The 16,285-nt window shown below is 49.0% G+C and overlaps 1 protein-coding gene across 2 annotated transcripts in view; it reads right to left on the bottom strand.

The window, feature by feature from the left end:
- Positions 1 to 380: 380 nt before the first annotated feature.
- The window catches only part of TULP3 (TUB like protein 3), a 37,176-nt gene continuing 21,271 nt past the window's right edge, over positions 381 to 16,285 (bottom strand). Inside the window, exons 3-11 of one of the 2 annotated variants that reach the window (XM_040233720.1) lie at positions 12,845 to 13,079; positions 11,984 to 12,157; positions 8,205 to 8,338; positions 7,648 to 7,845; positions 5,290 to 5,402; positions 4,949 to 5,063; positions 3,464 to 3,562; positions 2,830 to 3,001; positions 381 to 2,291 (exon numbers count right to left, since the gene is read on the bottom strand). In XM_040233720.1, coding sequence (XP_040089654.1) covers positions 2,158 to 2,291; positions 2,830 to 3,001; positions 3,464 to 3,562; positions 4,949 to 5,063; positions 5,290 to 5,402; positions 7,648 to 7,845; positions 8,205 to 8,338; positions 11,984 to 12,157; positions 12,845 to 13,079 — 1,374 coding nt within the window. In that variant the 3' untranslated portion in view covers positions 381 to 2,157. The remainder of the gene's footprint in view (positions 2,292 to 2,829; positions 3,002 to 3,463; positions 3,563 to 4,948; positions 5,064 to 5,289; positions 5,403 to 7,647; positions 7,846 to 8,204; positions 8,339 to 11,983; positions 12,158 to 12,844; positions 13,080 to 16,285) is intronic. The other variant, XM_040233721.1, reaches the window with a different exon arrangement.

Raw genomic sequence — 16,285 nt, 5'->3', positions numbered from 1 at the left:
CTGGGGCCCCCTCAGTCTCAGCTCCATCATCTGTCCTCTGGGGCCCCTCAGTCTCAGCTCCATCATCTGTCCTCTGGGGCCCCCTCAGTCTCAGCTCCCTCATCTTGCCCTCTGGGTCCCCCGTCTCAGTCTTAGCCCCATCATCTGCCCCCTGGGGTCCCTGTCTCAGGCTCAGCTCCATCGCCTGTCCAGGAAACGCCGTGTCATGCACGTGATGAGTCCTCAGACCCCTGCTCTCCTGTGATGGAAACTCACAGTGAGACTCACTTGGCTTCAAAGAACTGACTAGTTCACGGCTGTAGCGATGAAACTATCACGACAGATGTGATGGAAGGAGCCATGAGAGGGATGGGGAGTCTGAAAGAATGGCAACACTCACATTTTTATAGAAATCACTTTTTATTTCTGTAGCGTACAAAAAGTATAAATATGTAAAACTGATCACCTGCACACTTGAGCAGGAAGGACAGGCCAGGGTGTGTCTGCGCCAGAGCTGGGGCAAGAGGCAGGTCAGATCAGCCGCCCGCCAGGTCCCTCCCCAGACACTTCATATCCCCCGCTGGAGGCAAGTGAGCAGCCTCAGGAGAGGCCAGCGGGGGGAGGGCACCTGAGGACCGAGGCACTTGAGGGACGCAGCCTGAGATGACCGTCGGGTCAGGACAGAGCAGTGGACATGCGGGTGGGGTGAGCCATGGGTCGGCTCACCCCAGTCTCTTTCCTTCCACTGCTGTTCGATGTGGAGCAGGGACAGGAAGCAGGGACAGAAAGGACGTCCACATAAGGAAACAGAAGGAGCAACAGAGGCTGCCGCCCAACCCCAGGCTAGCAGACAGGCCTGGGGGTGACCAATGGCAACGTGGAGCTCATGGCGCTCCTGAGTCTCAGGATGTGGGTGTCCGAGCAGGCCGTAAACCGGCAGCAGAGCCATGCAATTTGTTGGGAGAGGCTAATAATCTGAACAAAATAGCAGAACGCTTACAATCTGCGAGCAGAAGCGACAGGACGTGACCTGGCTGGGGGAGCCAGGCCTTGGGGCTAACGACACTTGCGTTGAGAAGAGAGGCCTGAGCGTCCTCACCCTGGACGGTGACAATGGCAGGTTTACACACCCACACGGTTCTCTCCCTCCCATGGGGCAGCAGGTGTATCTGCACTAACGGCTCCACGGTAACCCATCAAGGGAGGTGCTCAGCGCTGAGAAGGTGAAGGCCATGTCAAAGCCTCTCAGCCATGACCTGACCAGGTCAGGTCCCCTCTGAAGTCCACGCTTCCAGCCTAAACCACGATTAAGACAATTTGTAAATTTCTCATATCACTGATCACAAATTGGACCACAGCCACCTTGACTGAGACAGGAGCCAGTCGGCCAGCCTTGAGGGAAGAGGGGATCATGATCAGGTGACTCCTGAGCCCCCAAGTGGAGCGGCTGGCTCTGGGGAATGGGCACCACACTCCCCCACCCCACCCCTGCCCCCTGACAAAAGACAGCAGGGAGCGAGCACTCCTCCCGGGGCCCCTCCCCTGTGGGTGAGGCAGGCGTTGAGTGGACTTGGAATGACCACTGATGGTAAATGATACTCTGCAAACCACTGTGGGCAGGACACGGGAAAGGCTATGTCGCAGCGGACAAGGCCAGCAGACAAGGCCTCAGCTGCAACCCGCACTCCTGGAGGCAGTCGTCCCCCAGGTGCTCTCGTGACCACAGGCCCATTATGGAAGACCGCCAGGCCCAGGGCAGTACAGAGACCCTGAAAACTGGGGACAGTCACATCTCCATGGATGAACCGGCCATTTTCAGAAAAAGTCTGCAGACCTGGAGACTGAAGGTCACTGAGGGAACTATCCCTCTCTGAGAAGGTATGCAGGAAAGGGAAGTCAAGCTGATTCTGGCTGCGAATTTCCAGAAACGAGACTCTGACGGCTGGACGATAACGTCAGATCACTTCTGTGCTCTGCAAAACCTCTTACCCGAGTTGAGCCATGATCCCTGACCAGGGCTGTGTGACCAGGGAGAGGGGGTGTACAAATATGTATGTGCGTGCACACGTATGTGAATCCACACACATCTATACACACACTTCCAGGGACCACTCCACAGGGGCAGCCTGTTGCTCTGGGTATCCTGGGGCGAGAGCGCCCTGCTCTGGCTGCTCAGCCTCACTCGCAGGCCAGCTTGCTGTCAAAGCTGGAGAGTCCGATGGCAAAGGCCTGGAGCGCGCAGAGCGGGTAGTTGTAGTCCAGCGTGAACACGTCGTTGGCCACGCGTCCAAACTGCATAACTATGTAGTCAGCTGGAAGCAGAGGGCAGGCACATCAGCGGGGGAGGTGCTTCTACCCGGAAGGGCCCACTTTAGATACGGAGACAAACCTTCCACACAGGCCAACAATCTCAGCTCTCTAAAATGGGAATCCCTCAGAAGGATGGAAAGAGGCGTGACCAAGAGTGCCCGCTCCCTGCCACCACAGGCTCTACTATGATCCACTTCACTCCGGGGAAGAAGGCTGCCCAGAGCAGGGCCAGAGGAGGGGACGGTGATGAGGAGCCTGCTGGGCGCAGCACAAGCTCCGTGGGCCCGACTGGACTCACCCAAAACCTTCACTGAGGAAGGGAGGGTCTGTGCCCCTGCTTCACACGCTGCCTCCCCCGGATGTCTGTGTCTCACTTCTGCCCTCCACACAGCGACTCAGAGGTCCTAACTGTACAATGCAGCTCTGTCTCTCCAAAGGAACCATTTCTAAACCACTCTTTCCTGAGTGTAACTTCCTACCAAACAAGGGAAATGCTCATTTCCGAATCTCGCCAGAATACCCTTCTCCCTGGGGGCTTACGGTCGTTGTCATGGACGATCTGGAAGTTCTTCACAGACGCCTGAGTGACCCGGCCGTGGAAGTTCAGGACGTAGGACTGGGTGTCATCGTTCCAGACCGGGGACTTGTTGTGCAGCTCAATCAAGTTCTCCATGGCTTTGTTCTGCCATTTTGAAAGCAAGCTCTCGTGGTCCTGCAGGCAAGGGGTCTGTGCTGAGAGCCAGGGGAGACCACCCCTTCTCTACCCTGTACAGGGACGGGCAGAGGAGGGGCCTATTTTCTCCATTTCAGAAAATAGAACAGAAAGTCAAAGACTAAGACAGGTATCTGGATTCTTAGAGAATCACCAGCAGTTCTCTTTGCAGAGTTAAGTGGCTGCCATCAACTCCATGAGCAAGTGCAGGTGCCCGGGGCTCTGGAGCGACGGCTCTCTGAAGGAGAGGGCCCGGTCACACATTGGGCTCTGGTGGAAACAGGAGTCTGTTCTACTGACTTTGTCTGCATCACGGTCTTGTTTTTAGGGCCCTCTCATGATTAAGTATGTATACCTATGGCTGATTCATGCTGATATACGGCAGAAACCAACGCAATATTATAAAATGATTATCCTTCAATTAAAAATAAAGACATTAAAAACAAATACACTCTTACTTACATTTCGTGGCTGAAAAGGAATCCGTTCATGATTCATATTCATCCCAGGGATGATCACAGACATTTTCCTTGGGCCTTTAAATCCAAGTACATTTGTCTCCTAGAAGAGAGGGAAATAAGCAGGAACTTGAAACAGAAAAGAAAAAGCAACAACATTCTTAACACAAGACTCTGCTGGGCACACGCAATGTCCACAAGGTGGAGAGCACTAAAAACCATTCACTTACTTCATTGTAGTTAAACAAAGAGACAGGGAATCAAGACCAGGAGGATAATACTGTTTCCTCTTTTTAACCTACTTTGAACATTTGAATTTAAAGCAGATTCTATTATCTAGAAACCTTACTCTTCTTTAGCCTGAAGTGAAATTTAAGACAATTTTGAGCAAACTGCCCAGTTTTATCATCATCAATAAATATCTATTTCCCAACTAAGGACATGGCACTATATGATATACAGGGAGAATTACAGTTTAACTAAGGCCTGTACTTGGAAGTAAAAAATTAAAATGCCTATCAAGCCAAGCAGATTATACATGAATAAGTACATTAAATATGTGGATGTGTATATATTTACATACATATATACATGCATATTAAAATCCTGCATAGTTAAAATATTTCATTGATTCTGAAGCTAAGAGAAAACATACCATAGGTTATAAAGGGTTAAGTCAAATGATTCTCAGTCACACAGATAAAATCTCATGGGAATCAAGTGATGAGATTAATTCCAACTGAAGAAAAGCTGAGACTCTAGGATCAAAGCAACAACTGAGTCGGGTTAATTCCTTCTCGCTTCTCTGACTCTGCATGCCCTCTACACGGCGGGTCCAGGTTTGTGCGGAAATAGCAGTGAGCGTGAGTTTACAAAGTGGTCAGAGAAGGATCAGAAGCATGACGAGGGTAGCTCACGGGCTGCAAGAGGAATCGAGGAGAGCCGAGGGGAGCGTCAAGCATGTCCTGTGTGGGGACAGGCCCCTCTGCAGACCCTGGTGGTCAGGCAGGAGGGGGCGGGCAGGTTTGGGGTGGGGGGAGGGGGCGGCCAGAGAGGAGGGCTGCTGCAGCTCGAGGGGCAGGGAGCGTGCTGCTAGGGGAGCCAGAGGGTGAGGTGAAGGTCCGGGCTGGACTCTAGACTCGGTGGGGAGCAGCCTGAAAGGCCGTGGAGCAGAAGGACGTCTGCTGGAGCAGGGCCGCTTGGCAGCTGCGATACACAGCAAACCAGCTTGGAGAAGATGGAAGGGGAGACCAGCTTCCAAGTCACTGTCACCTCTAGCCAGTATGTCAGTGGTAACGCAGTGAGCGTTCACACCAGCACGGCACAGGGAAGGGACAAGAGCAGAGGAGACGGGGCCTGCCGGGACAGTGAACACACTCGGCAGATCACACGTAAACCTGAGCAAACAGGGAAACAAGCATGGCGGGGCGGGAGGGGTGGCAGACTGCGAGCTTGGGGCTGGTCAGGAGGCTGGCAAGATGGCACTCACGTAGCACACGGCAGCCAGCTCCTGACGCATGTAGGCCTTCTCCACCAGGCCCTGGGCCTTGGCCGGGCTCACACCGTGGTCATACACGGTGAACTTAGTCCCCATGAGGTTGGACCTAGAATCAAGAGGAAAAGTCACCACAGAGCTCTGTAATTTTCTCTCATTTTGAGTCACTCTATCAAAGATCCATCCTTAAAACATGGAGAGGCCTTGGGCTTCCTATTAATTTATTTCTTAAGATGACATCAAACCAGCTCACTGTAAAACCAGCGTGGACTTGCTTTGAGACTACAGGAATCAAGCTCTCACAAGAAGAGGACGTGACATGAGGCTGCCCCCACCTGAGCTTGCCAATATAGCTCTCCCCTTCTCGGGACAGGTCTGTGGGGTCCGTGGAGATGAGGTAGTTGGATGTCTTGCTCTTTTTCCGTTTCCTACCTGCAAGAAGAAATATCTAGAAAAGGAAAAAACATTTCAGTAAAAAATGCACTCAAGAGCTGCCAGGTGGGTATGTGTGTCCTATCCATTCAGTGAGCAAATATCCAGCAGCTGCTTGTCCTATACCAAGCAGTCCCCCTCTGGGTCTTTTCTATTTTTTTAAACAGGTTTAATTCGCTTTAACCTTTCTTGTAGAAAAGCCACATGGTGGCCACAGCTGGAGTCCTCTGCACTGAGACTCCAGTGTGGGTCCTTACAGGGTGCTCAGCGCATTCTCAGAGACGCTCTCCCTTCAGAGCCTGGGGTGAAGAGGCCCAAGTCTTGGCGACGGCATCAGAGATGATTTCAGCACAGCGCCCGGGGTGGCGTGCAGCCCAGCGCTGTTCCCGCTGGCCGGCTGGCAGCTTCCAGGCACAGGAGCAGAGGCTATGCTAGGGTCCCGGGGTGGGGGTGAGAGGCGCCAGCCAGGAACCGAGGGGCCGGTCAGCCTGCAGGATGGTGTGGGGCCTGCCAATCCTGCTCCCAGCAGCCTCACCGCACAAGGACTGGAGAACCTGGCTAGAACCACAGCCTCACAGACGGCAGCAGTGACCTCCCTGAAGCCCCGAACACCCAGACCAGCCTCTGTGCACTGGAACCCCAGTGGTGACGACGCCTGGCCCCTGGTGTGCAGGCCGGCACGTGTTAAACTCACGCATCATGTTCAAAACCTAGTCCTGGAAGGGTACTCCCAGGCAGAAGTCAATCATCTCGGGTTCCCAGTGGACAGGCAGAGCCTGGATGAGGCACCCAGCTGAGCGAGGGGCCCCCACTCCCTGACCTTGCCGCCGTGTGCTCTGTGGCTTTGGGCCCCAGGTGCCATGGTCGAAGCCTGCGGCCTCCTCCCAGGGCCCTGGGGCCTCCAGCCCTTTCGCAGCACCAGCACATCTGCCGTTTGGGGTTTTCTCAGAGAAGACCAATCTCTAGGTCTTACCACTTTTTCTAATCCTCATTATGCCTCTTAGAATTCACCCCCACGGTTTCCCTACTCCCTAATTTTTCTAAATTCACTAGCCTCATTCTCCACATCATTATTTGTAACTTCATCCCTAAAACCTCCACTGACATTTTATTTATTTATTTGCTTGCACCAGGTCTTAGTTGCATCATGTGGGATCTAGTTCCCCGACCAGGGACCAAGCCAGGCCCCCAGCATTAGGAGAGCGGAATCTTAGCCACTGGACCTCCAGGAAGTCCCACTCCACTGACATTTTAAACAAGCTTCGTGCAGTTTCACGAGAAGACTGCCTCTACCCTGGAGAGGCAGGACCTTGGACACTGGAGCCCCCGCTCCCCACCGCACTGCCTTCCTGCTGCACTGTGTGCATGGCTGTTCTGAGCTCCTGTGGCTTCAGAGACGTGGGTACCGTGGTGTGGACATCCTTCCCAAACCCTGCTGGACCTGGAGAGTAACAGGGAGGCGGGCAAGGACAGTACCCAGGGGTGGGGGGGCACTATGGAGTCAGACAGGTTCAGACTGGCTCTGCCACTTGGTGTGATGTGGGTGCTCCCCAAGCCCCAGTTACCTTGCCCGCACAGGGGGACAAGGACTCCTGTCTTACAGCGCTGTCCTATGGGTTCCAGATGATGACACACACAAAGCCGGAGCACACGCCTGGTGCGCAGCACACACGCAGTGAATAGTGGGTGTCAACAGCACTGACACCTACTACCACCATCTTATTTCTAGAACCTTAAAATCATCCACTTAGACCTGGTATTAACACAAAATAGGCTGGTCACTATCAAATACTAACCGCCTCAAATTTAAGGGTAAATCAGAATTTCTAGGATGAAAAATAAGACATTTCACTGACATGTTTTTGTTTTTTCAATTCCTCCTATTCCCTAAAATGTACTCTTTTTTTTCCACATTGGCATGTTCTACCATGTAATAAGAATAAAAGTCTAAGAGCACGCTGGAAACCCCCGCACCCCAAAAGAGGGATGGAGGTAAAAACAACTACATTTAAATATTCTCCTCCATTTTATGATTCCTTGATAAAACACTCTTTTTTCTGGGGCGGGGGTGGATTTTGACTATTAGACTAGGACCTCTTTGAAGACAGTGAGAACACGGCCCCAGACACTTGTAAGTACACCCTCATTCCTGCTGACTAGGTCTGAGACTGGTGCCCCCCAACCCCTGTTCTTAAGACCACCACTGCCCCTGCCCCGACAGCACACTTCCCTCCATCTCAAGATAAGAGCCACTCGCCTACCTTGCGATTCTCATCCTTTTCCAAGTGCATGTAGTAGGTGGGGAAGAGGCCCCGGTCCATCCCTTTCTTGTCCCGGGTTATCCGGCACTTCACTGTGACACCTCGTGGGGCAGGACTGTACGCAAAGCCTTCCAAGTCCTCTATTTCTCCCGGCTGAATGTCAGAGTGCGGGGCTGCGGTCCCGGAGGCCCCTGTGCCCTGAGAGAGCAGCCGCAGCTGGGTCAGGAAACGTCATGTTCTCTTTAAGAAACACTTAAAGGACAAATTAACTTACTGATTTACCCATATGTCTTCCGTCTTCTGACACAATAAGGAAAAACTCTGAGAAGTTAAGTAAGTATGTGACCACTGGGAGTAATGAAGGAGGGAAGTATGAAAATGGGATACAGCTTTACAAAAGCTGGCTGAAGACACAGGAAATAGAGTCGTGGGCTCTAAATATAATTCCAGCTTAAATCCTGGAAGCAGCCCTCATCCAGTGATGGCACTTAAACAGGAAGACATGTCCAGGAAGCAGTGAAATCAGCCCCAGAGGAAGAAGGTTCAGGACTACACACCGGGGCTGGCTTCTGGCTGGATGCAGAACCGGGCCTCTCTGCCTCTGAACACGGCGACTGAGACCTTAGTTGGTTCCCTTCTCCTTCTTCCCCATCAGTCTCCTCCTCGTCAAAGTTCAAACTCCCTGAGATCCCTGGCAGAACGGGAGAAACTGTTTTTAAAAAAGGCCAGAAAATCTTTGAGCCAAATATAACTTTAACTCCCTTGCTTCAAACATTCCAGCTGTTCTGACTTAACACACGGCTCTTTTATGCACATTCTGCCAACTCTTTCTTCATATTCTCACCTACTCCATCCCTCCTTTTCCCTGCCCACTGCTGCCACCCTAATTTGAGCCTCTTTAAAACATTCTATGAGAGAAAATATCTGCAAATCATACATGTGATAAGGATTAATATCCAGAATATTTAACTCAACAGGAACAAAACAAACCCAATTCAAAAATGGATAAAGGACTTGAATAGACATTTCTCCAAAGAAGATACATAAGTGGCCAATAAGCATGAGAAGATTCTCAGCATCACTAGTCATTCAGTTCAGTCGTTCAGTCGTGTCCAACTCTTTGCAACCCCATGAATCACAGCACTCCAGGCCTCCCTGTCCATCACCATCTCCCACAGTTCACTCAGACTCGCGTCCATCAAGTCAGTGATGCCATCCAGCCATCTCATCCTCTGTCATCCCCTTCTCCTCCTGCCCCCAATCCCTCCCAGCATCAGAGTCTTTTCCAATGAGTCAACTCTTCGCATGAGGTGGCCAAAGTACTGGAGTTTCAGCTTTAGCATCATTCCTTCCAAAGAAATCCCAGGGCTGATATCCTTCAGAATGGACTGGTTGGATCTCCTTGCAGTCCAAGGGACTCTCAAGAGTCTTCTCCAACACCACAGTTCAAACGCATCCATTCTTCGGTGCTCAGCCTTCTTCACAGTCCAACTCTCACATTCATACATGATCACAGGAAAAACCATAGCCTTGACTAGGCGGACCTTAGTTGGCAAAGTAATGTCTCTGCTTTTTAATATGCTGTCTAGGTTGGTCATAACTTTTCTTCCAAGGAGTAAGCGTCTTTTAATTTCATGGCTGCAATCACCATCTGCAGTGATTTTGGAGCCCCCCAAAATAAAGTCTGACACTGTTTCCATTGTTTCCCCATCTATTTCCCATGAAGTGATGGGACCAGATGCCATGATCTTCATTTTCTGAATGTTGAGCTTTAAGCCAACTTTTTCACTCTCCTCTTTCACTTTCATCAAGAGGCTTTTAGTTCCTCTTCACTTTCTGCCATAAGGGTAGTGTCATCTGCATATCTGAGGTTATTGATATTTCTCCCGGCAATCTTGATTCCAGCTTGTGTTTCTTCCAGTCCAGCATTTCTCATGATGTACTCTGCATAGAAGTTAAATAAGCAGGGTGACAATATACAGCCTTGACGTACTCCTTTTCCTATTTGGAACCAGTCTGTTCTTCCATGTCCAGTTCTAACTGTTGCTTCCTGGCATGCATACAGATTTCTCAAGAGGCAGGTCAGGTGGTCTGGTATTCCCATCTCTTTCAGAATTTTCCACAGTTTATTATGATCCACACAATCACTAGTTATTAGGGAAATGCAAATTAAAATCACAGTGAGATACCATTTGACAAGCATTGGGATGACTACTATAGAAAAAAAATACCAGGCTTCCCTGGCGGCTTAGTGGTAAAGAATTCGCCTGCCAATGCAGGAGACACGGGTTCTATCCCTGATCCAGGAAGATCCCCCATGCCACAGGGCAGCTAAACCCGTGTGCCAAAACTACTAAGCCCGTAGCCTACAGCCCAGGAGCTGCAACTACTGAAGCCCGCCACCTACAGCCTGTGGCCCGCAGCAAGAGAAGTCGCTGCACTGAGAAGCTCCAAAACCACAACTAGAGAGTAGCCCCAACTTGCTGCAACTAGAGAAAAGCCTGGGCAGCAACAAAGACCCAACAGAGCCAAAATAAATACGTAAAATAATACATTTAAAAAAACAACAACAAAAACCCCAAACCAGAAAATAAGTGCTGGTGAGGATGTGGAGAAACTGGAGCCCTCATGCACTGCTGGTGGTGATGCGCAGTTATGCAGCCACAGCAGAAAGCAATATAGTGGTTCCTGAACTAGACATACAGAACTACCCCAGAGTCCACCAATCCCACCTCTGGGTATGTTCCCAAAGGGAGGAAGAGAGACACAGACAGGCACGTGAACAACCGATGTACAGAGCCGTGTTCTTCCCAATTTTCAGATGATGGAAACAACCCAGATATCCAGCAACTGATGAATAAACCAGCACATACGCAAATGGAACGCTATTCACCCTTAAAAAGGAATGAAATCCTGACACGTGCTACAACATGAATGCATCTTGAAGACATGATGCTAAGTGAAAATAAGTCAGATACAAAAGGCGAAAACCTCTGTGATTCTGTGTGATTCTGTGTGTGCTGTGAGGGGAGAGGTGGAGCTGGTGAGGCAGAGTTCACCGGGGACAGAGGCTCAGTCTGTGAAGGTAACAAAGGCCTGGAGCTGACAGTGGGGAGGCCTGGGAGGAGCAGTTCTGCCCAAGACAAAGAAGCAGAGCTCCGCTTGAAACCCAACCCTTTCTCTTTGGTCTCTGGGGTGAGGCTGCCCCTCATACAATAGCTGGCACAACCCCCAAATCCTAACTGGCAAGGAGACCGAGCAACAGGCAGTCCTACCCATCTCGGAGGAGGGACCACCATGAGCTCTTTTCACACAGTTCACAAATGGTATCAAGTTTTTCTCAAGGACACCCAAGGACAAGACCAACGCCAGGAAAACATACACCCATATGAGAATGTATGCACAACTATTTACAGCAGAGCTATTCCTAACAGCCAGAGTGGAACCAGCACAACTGTCCATCAGCTGATGACAAGAGGAACAAAAGATGGCTTACCTGAACAATGGAACGTCACTTGACTATAGACAGGAATGAAGCACTGACAGGCCAGAACGTGGATGAACTCTGAAAAACTGACGCTAAGCGACAGCCAGGCACAGAGGACCGCACGGCGTGTGACTGCTGACATGACATCCCAGAATCAGCAGGTCCACAGAGAGAGGGAGACCGGTGGCTGCCTACGGATGGGGCACTGAGAATGCAGGAAATGAAGGGGGACAGCTAACAGGCACGAAGGTCTGTGGGGTCAGACAGCGTTCCAAAACGGAGAGCGCTGATGGCTGCAGGCTTCTGAGTGACACACTAAAGGGCCAATCAACTGTTGGCTTTAAGTGGGTGAACTGTGTGTTATGTGAATTATATCTCAATAAAACCACCATTTAAGATTCGTTGGTTTGTGACAGACATTTGTTTCTTTTTTCTTCCCTAAAATGTTAACTTTTGGGGGTGGGTAGCAAAAAGGCACAGAACTCTTGGGACCTCGCTCTCATACGGGTATCTTCATTTCTACTACACTTTCTTTTTTGTAGAAGTACCGTTGACTTACAACGTTAGTACTATGTTTTCAAACGCCATTTTATACTAAAAACTCAGTTTATGTGAACATGTACCTTAAGACAGAGATCAAGGATTTCTCCCAAACTTGTAAGACAAGCAAACGAACCTCCTCCACTTGAGGAACATTATCTTCCAAACTGACACTTCCTGAATCTTGGTCTAGAGAGCACCTGCCTCCTCCACTTCATTCTTCACAGCACAGAGTAACTCTTGTCCAGCCCACACCTGACGTCACCCCAGCTCAACCAGCTCACGGCCTCAAAGCCGGGAGCCCCTCACCGTGCTTTCGGAGAACCTCCTGCAGGTCCGGCTTGGAGGCGGGGTCCCGTGTGCTCTCCCCGTCTGCGCTCCCTTCAGTGTCCTCGGTGGCAGAGGAGCCTACCGTGAGAACGTGAAGTCTGGTGTCCATATCCTGAGCATCCGGCTTCAGGAAGGCAGCAGGACCATCGATGCCTAGGAGCCCAACAAAAAGAAACAGAAGCTGGTATTATCCGCTCTGTGGCCAGGTGGTTTTGGTGCGTGTTATCCGAATGAACACCCACCAAATGGGTTCACTTCTCCAGCCTTAACCTCCTCGAGGACATCTGTTAACAGAGGAAGCCACTCCATTATCTGTGTTCATTTTATCAAGCTGCCCTGACTAGAGGCTAAAGTATGAATAAAACGCACCTGATGCTGTGCTTCAGAAACTTAAAAAAGAGACGGGAAGCAAAGCAGGTCCACCAGACTGGAGGCCTGGTCCAGGCAGGTGGCCAAGGGCTAGCTTTGGCCGTGTTTAACCCTGCTCGTTCTCCTCCCCGCTGCTGTCGCTGCTACTGGAGGAATGGTTGCCTCTCTCTGCTCCTGGCTTTACGGTTCACTCTGCTGCGAGACAACAACCAAGCCTGCCAGGTCCTCAAATGGGCTGTTCTGGGGGCTTCCCTGGTGGTCCAGTGGTTAAGACTCATCACTTCAATGGGGAACTAAGATCCCACACTCATTCATTTTGCAGATAAAACAACAGTTCCAGGATGGCTGTGAACTTTCAGGTATCCTCCGCTGATTGGACCACTCTGTTTATCCCAACTCAAAAGCCTAACTGTGATTATAAAGATTATGAAGGGACCTGGTAACGATGCTAACAGCAACCCTCTGGCCCACCTGAAAAGGCTCTGCCTTCCCCCAGGTCTGTGAGAGCCCTACGGCAGTGGGAGGGGACGCTGCCTGAGTACACACCCTGCAGGATGACACCGCTGTGCGGGGCCTGAGATTCCACCAGCAGAGCGTGCTCCTCGCAGCCCCTCGGCCTCGCCCGCCGCGGCCGGGCCTCCAGGTTCGGCTGCACCATGAGCGGCTCCAGGCGCTTCTTCCTCTGCTTCTTCTCCAGCAGCGCTCTCTGGGGAGGATTGAGAAGAGACAGCCAGGGGGTCAAACACCAGGTCTGGCTACTTCAGTATATAGTCTTTCATGGATCCTTACAGAGCCTCTGGAAATTACATTTTCCCACTTAAGAAGTGGGAAAAACTGAGGCACCGAGAGGAGGGGTAAGGATCCATTTACTTCATTTAATAAATACTTACTAAACACCTATAAAAAGCCATCTAAAGTGATACAAATGCATTTCTAGCCAAGCTAAGACCATAATCGAAGTATATTAAAAATACATAGTAATTAACATATTATCAAATCACAATCACAAGTTTATATAAACACATATGAGTGGGAAAAAGATGAAGGAACATGGTAACGGTGATTTGTCGAGCAAGTAGAATATGGATGATTATTTTTCCTTTTCCTAGTTTTCTAAATTTTCCTACTTTAACTGGAAGAAAAAAAGAAAACTTATTATCCTTTAGGTGTGAAGAAAAGGGGACCATCCACCACTGTTGGTGGAAATGTAAACTCTTACAGCTGCTATGGAGAACGGTATGGAAGGTCCTTAAAAAACTAAAAACAGAACTACCATATGATCCAGCAATCCCACTCCTGGGCATACGTCCAAAGAGTATATGCCCTTGAAAGGATACATGTACCCCAATGTTCACTGCAGCATTCTTTACAATAGCTAAGACATGGAAGCAACCTAAATGTCCATTGACAGAGGGAACAGAAAAAGATGTGGTACATATATATATAATGGTATATTATTACTCAGCCATTGAAAAGAAAGAAATAATGCCATCTGAAGCAACATGGATAGACCTGGAGATTATCATGCTGAACGAAGTAAGTCAGACAGAAAAGACAAGTATCTTGTGATATTGCTTATATGCAGCATCTAAAAAAAAAAAATGATACAAATGAACTTATTTACAAAACAAAAAGACACACAGATTTAGAGAAGGAACTTATGGTTGCCAGGGGGTAGGCACAGTTAGGTAGTTTGGCTGGACATGTACACACTGCTATATTTAAAACAGATAACCAACAAGGACCTTCTGTACCTCACAGGGATATCTGCTCAATATTCTGTAATATCTAAATGGGAAAAGAATTTGAAAAAGAACAAATACATGTATATACCACTGAGCTGACTGCTACCACCTTGAAGCACAGGCTGCCTGAAGACCATTGGCTCGTGCTCCATTCTGGGTGCACATGAGAAGGCTGGATCCCTCCCACGTAGGGGCCTGAGAGGCAGTGGACTTGGTGAGAGGCCCCACAGAGGCACCATGGACACCAAGGGCCTGGTAGGGGCTCTGGAAGCCACACGGCCCCAGGAATGTCCCCCTGGACACAGGTGAACTAGGTTCCACCTTTAAAGTAATTTACTGCCCTCCAAGTCCTCTTACACAGAAGAACTATACAAAAGAGATCTTAATGACTCAGATAACCATGATGGTATGATCACTCAACTAGAGCCAGACATCCTAGAGTATGAAGTCAAGTGGGCCTTAGGAACCATCAATATAAAGCTAGTGGAGGTGAAGGAATTCCAGCTGAGGTATCCTAAAAGATGATGCTGTGGAAGTGCTGCACTCAATATGCCAGCAAATTTGGAAAACTCAGCAGTGGCCACAGGACTGGGAAAGGTCAGTTTTCATTCCAATCCCAAAGGCAATGCTAAAGAATGTTCAAACTACTGCACAACTGCACTCATCTTACATGCTAGCAAAGTAATGCTCAAAATTCTCCAAGCTAGGCTTCAACAGTACATGAACCTAGAACTTCTAGATGTTCAAGCTGGATTTAGAAAAGGCAGAAGAACCAGAGATCAAATTGCCAACATCCACTGGAATCGCTGAATTTAACTCAGATGACCATTATATCTACTACTGCGGGCAGGAATCCCTTAGAAGTAATGGAGCAGCCATCATGGCCAACAAAAGAGTCTGAAATGCAGTACTTGGATGCAATCTCAAAAACGACAGAATGATCTCTGTTGGTTTCCAAGGCAAACCATTCAGCATTATGGTAATCCAAGTCTATGCCCTGACCAGTAACACTGAAGAAGCTGAATGGTTCTATGAAGACCTACAAGACCTTTTAGGACTAACACCCAAAAAAGATGTCCTTTTCATTATAGGCGACTGGAATGCAAAAGTAGGAAGTCAAGAAACACCTGGAGTAACAGGCAAATTTGGCCTTGGAGTACAGAATGAAACAGGACAAAGGAGAATAGTTTTCCCAAGAGAATGCACTGGTCATAGCAAACACCCTCTTCCAACAACACAAGAGAAGACTCTACACGTGGACATCACCAGATGGTCAACACCAAAATCACATTGATTATATTCTTTGTAGTCAAAGATGGAGAAGCTCTACACAGTCAGCAAAAACCAGACCAGGAGCTGACTGTGGCTCAGATCATGAATTCCTTATTGCCAAATTCAGATTTAAACTGAAGAAAGTAGGGAAAACCACTAGACCATTCAGGTATGACCTAAATCAAATCCCTTATGATTATACAGTGGAAGTGAGAAATAGATTTAAGGGACTAGATCTGATAGACAGAGTGCCTGATAAACTATGGACAGAGGTTCGTGACATTGTACAGGAGACAGGGAACAAAACCATCCCTAAGAAAAAAAAATACTAAAAAGCAAAACGGCTGTCTGAGGAGACCTTACAAATATCTGTGAAAAGAACAGAAGCAAAAAGCAATGGAGAAAAGGAAAGATATACCCATTTGAATATAGAGTTCCAAAGAATAGCAAGAAGAGATAAGAAAGCCTTCCTCAGTGATCATTGCCAAGAAATAGAGGAAAACAACAGAATGGGAAAGACTAGAGATCTCTTCAAGAAAAATCACAGATGCCAAGGGAACATTTCATGCAAAGATGGGCTCAATAAAGGACAAAAATGGTATGGACCTAACAGAAGCAGAAGATATTAAGAAGAGATGGCAAGAATACACAGAAGAACTGTACAAAAAAGAGCTTCATGACCCAGATAGTCATGATTGTGTGATCACTCATCTAGAGCCAGGCATCCTGGAATGTGAAGTCAAGTGGGCCTTAGGAAGCATCACTACGAACAAAGCTAGTGGAGGTGATGGAATTCCAGTTGAGCTATTTCAAATCCTGAAAGATGATGTCGTCCAAGTGCTGCACTCAATATGTCAGCAAATTTGGAAAACTCAGCAGTGGCCACAGGACTGGA

The sequence above is a fragment of the Oryx dammah genome, unplaced genomic scaffold, assembly GCF_014754425.2.
Source record: "Oryx dammah isolate SB20612 unplaced genomic scaffold, SCBI_Odam_1.1 HiC_scaffold_29, whole genome shotgun sequence".
Lineage (NCBI taxonomy): Eukaryota > Metazoa > Chordata > Mammalia > Artiodactyla > Bovidae > Oryx > Oryx dammah.
Note: the sequence above shows the minus strand (reverse complement) of the source record. Positions and strands in the feature narration are given on the sequence as shown.